Below are 3,231 nucleotides of genomic sequence, written 5' to 3' on the forward strand. Positions count from 1 at the left end.
GGAGGCAGAAATCTTTAATAAATAAATAAATAAAAGAATAAAAAAGACATGGAATTAAAGCACACCTGTTCCCTTTTCATGTTTTATGTTTAGATTGTTTCTACTTTCAGGTATTACAAATAAAACTAGAACATCTGTATGAAAATTTTCGTTTTTCCTTTATATTATTTAAGTGCCAATGAATAGTGTGCCTGAGGCATATTACAAGTGTGGAGGTATACAACACTACTTGGGAGACAGAGGAAAGAACATCACAAGTTCTGGGCCATGCTGAGCCATAGACCCCTTTGGAAAAGAAAACAAAACCAAAACGCACACAAAAAAAACCTCTTAAAACCCAATACTACAAAAAAAAATGACAATTTCACAGGGAGAAAAGCATGAATTTAATAAAAGACAAAATGTAAGTAATAAATATGTTTCTAAGATTGATGGATTAGTCATTGGCTCACTAAACTGGCTACTATTATGATAAAAAATATCAACAAATGAAAACTGCCACATTAATATGTGACACAGCTAATATAAGTGTGTAGTGGCATTTCAACTTTTTTAAAATAAATAAAGTCGTCCTAAAGATCTGAGGGTAAAACAGTCCCACTGATTAGCCTTACAGACCAGATTATGGTAACGCAGACCTTTAATCCCAGTAGTCACATTAACACGCACATTTAATCCCAGTAGCCATAATGACACACATCTGTAATCCCAGTAGCCACACTAGTTGCCATAGAAACTGGGCACTGCATGCCTTTAATGACGGTGGTGCACGCATTTAATCACAGCCCTAGAGAAGATTATAAAATGGGAAAAACAGCTCTCAGAAACAAATCTTATTCTGAGATTCTTGGAGGCAGGATCACCATTTCGGATTGAGGTGGAGGTAAGAGTCAGTGGCTGGCTATTTTACTTTTTGGACCTTCAGGTTGAACCCCAATTTCTGACCCTGAGCTTTTATTATTTGTGCTTCATAAGTAAGTGGATAGCTTCTTAATCTACCTCTTGCTGACTATGTTGCCTTGATCTAGAATCTAGAAAAACATTCTGAACCTCAGTTTCTACAAAAAGTACAGAATTTTAAAAAGTACCAAGTTCAGAGTCATTTTAAGAAGAAAATGAGATACCTATATATATATATATACTTAAAATAGTGCCTGATTTGCACCAAGTACCTGTATGTAAGGGTTTTGTCACCAGACATGTTATGGTTAAGGGAACAGTATTTATTGTAGATATGAGAGAAAGAACAGCCAGGGGCATCTGGAAGAGTCCAGAACAGAAAGAGAAGTAGATTAAACACGTCCAGCAGACTGGATATGGCCAAGGCTTCTGGAGAGAGAATAGCAGGGGATAGAGAATAGAGAGAGCAGAGTAAGAAGAGCAAGATCAGAGAATAGTCAGAATAGCCAGATTATAAGAAGGGTGAGTAGCTGGGTGGGGAGGGGTGAAAGGCTAGGAGATTGGTATGGTGGCTTTGAAATATTTAATAAGTACTTGTGAGTAAAAGGACCAAGGAAGCCTGGAGGTTAGCATGGACCTTGATATGCTGATAGGTGCTGCTGGTATATGTTAACTGGAGAGCCATGTGTCTCTTTTGCCAGAGGTAAGGGAAATGATTCCTTTCGGCAGAAGAGAACCAACTTCACAAGTTTTTGAGGAATGCTAACTTTTACCTAACCACCAGAAATCCTCCTATAGTTCAGGTAGAGTTCATTTTTGGATATTTGGACTGCTTTTTGGAGTTTGGGGGATTAGAGTGTCCTTTGGGCCTGACAGTAGCATGCAAAAATATCAAACAGTACTTTAATTTAATGGTTTATGACATGTGTTGGCCAATTTCAGTGAAGTCAATGTGTTTCAAATAATTAGAGAAGACAGTTTATGTAACTATACTACCAAATCAGGCACAAAATAACTGAAAATCTTTAACATCACTTACCATCCAGTAACACCTCCAATTAACAGCTGGGTTGCTACACTATACTTTTCAGCTGATGGCCCAGATTCCTGCCCAAACAGCTTACGCCACCATGGTTGTTTTTTAGTAAATTCTGCAAGATCCAGGGCCTCAAATTTTCCATCAAAGTTTCCTATAAGAGAATTAAGATATCCAGTTAATGGTTGCTGAGGAAGGAGAAGACATTTTCTTCAGTGGTATAGCTAATGGTAAGGTGCCACGCTCTAGTAAATAAACTCTCATCCATGTTTCTGTAAACAGCCCTAGTGAAACTCAATGGGTCATCAAAAATAAAGTATAGTGAAGACAAGACAACAATTGAAGAGGGTATTTTGGAAAAGGATGGGGATCAGCAGAAATTGGCAAGGACAAAAAAGGGTTATGGCGTGGTATAAATATGATCAAAACACATTATATACAAGTATGAAAAGTCATAATAAAATCCATCACCTTTATGATTATTATAGGCTAATAAAAAACTAAGAAAACTAAGATAAAAATATTTACTTTTATAATAATTTACCACCATTTCTAACTAGATTAAGAGATTTTAAAACAAACAGTTATAAAAAAAATAAAACAGTTATAATAAAAAATATACAAATGTTCTATTTTAAATAGTAAATTATCTCTGAAATTCTGGGTTGGAATTTTGGAAAAACTGCCTAAAATAAACAAATTTGAATATCTAAATTATGTCTGAAATTCTGGGTTGAATTTTGGAAAATCTGAATAAAATAAAAAAACTGAATATCTTTATTGGTCTTCTATTGTTCTTCCTCTCAAATTTAAAACAAATTAAACTGACCTAGGAAAAACAAGTACTATTGGATAAAAGCATTCTAAATATAAATATTTTCAATTTACCTCTTTAGGTAATACCAATTTTCTGTATTATATGGATTTCCAGTGAATAAAGCAAACAATGTTTGAATGAGTGCTTACTAATTTATAAACTTAGTAACAAACTAAATGCACAGAAAAACATAGGTACCATTTATTAATCTCATTTTGTAATCAGGAAACAACACACTTTGGAATGTAATACTTAGATCAGGAAAGGAAAACAAGACAACAAAACATCTTGTTTGTACAAAAATCATCTTGGGTTTACCTGTTATATCAAGTCCTTCCCTGAAAACATGTATCAAGACAACAAATGTCAAAAACTTACTATCCAAGACTATGTAGAAACAAAAGAAAAAGCCATGAATTGTCATTTAAAAATAGAATCAAGCCGGGCGATGGTGGCGCACGCCTTTAATCCCAGCACT

The 3,231-nt window shown here is 34.6% G+C and overlaps 1 protein-coding gene across 1 annotated transcript in view; it reads right to left on the minus strand.

Moving 5' to 3' along the window:
- The window catches only part of Fundc2 (FUN14 domain containing 2), a 15,413-nt gene that overhangs the window by 9,897 nt on the left and 2,285 nt on the right, over nucleotides 1-3,231 (minus strand). The window contains exon 2 of the mRNA XM_005370663.3: nucleotides 1,940-2,090. Coding sequence (XP_005370720.1) covers nucleotides 1,940-2,090 — 151 coding nt within the window. The remainder of the gene's footprint in view (nucleotides 1-1,939; nucleotides 2,091-3,231) is intronic.

Source organism: Microtus ochrogaster, unplaced genomic scaffold (assembly GCF_000317375.1).
Source record: "Microtus ochrogaster isolate Prairie Vole_2 unplaced genomic scaffold, MicOch1.0 UNK85, whole genome shotgun sequence".
Classification (NCBI taxonomy): domain Eukaryota; kingdom Metazoa; phylum Chordata; class Mammalia; order Rodentia; family Cricetidae; genus Microtus; species Microtus ochrogaster.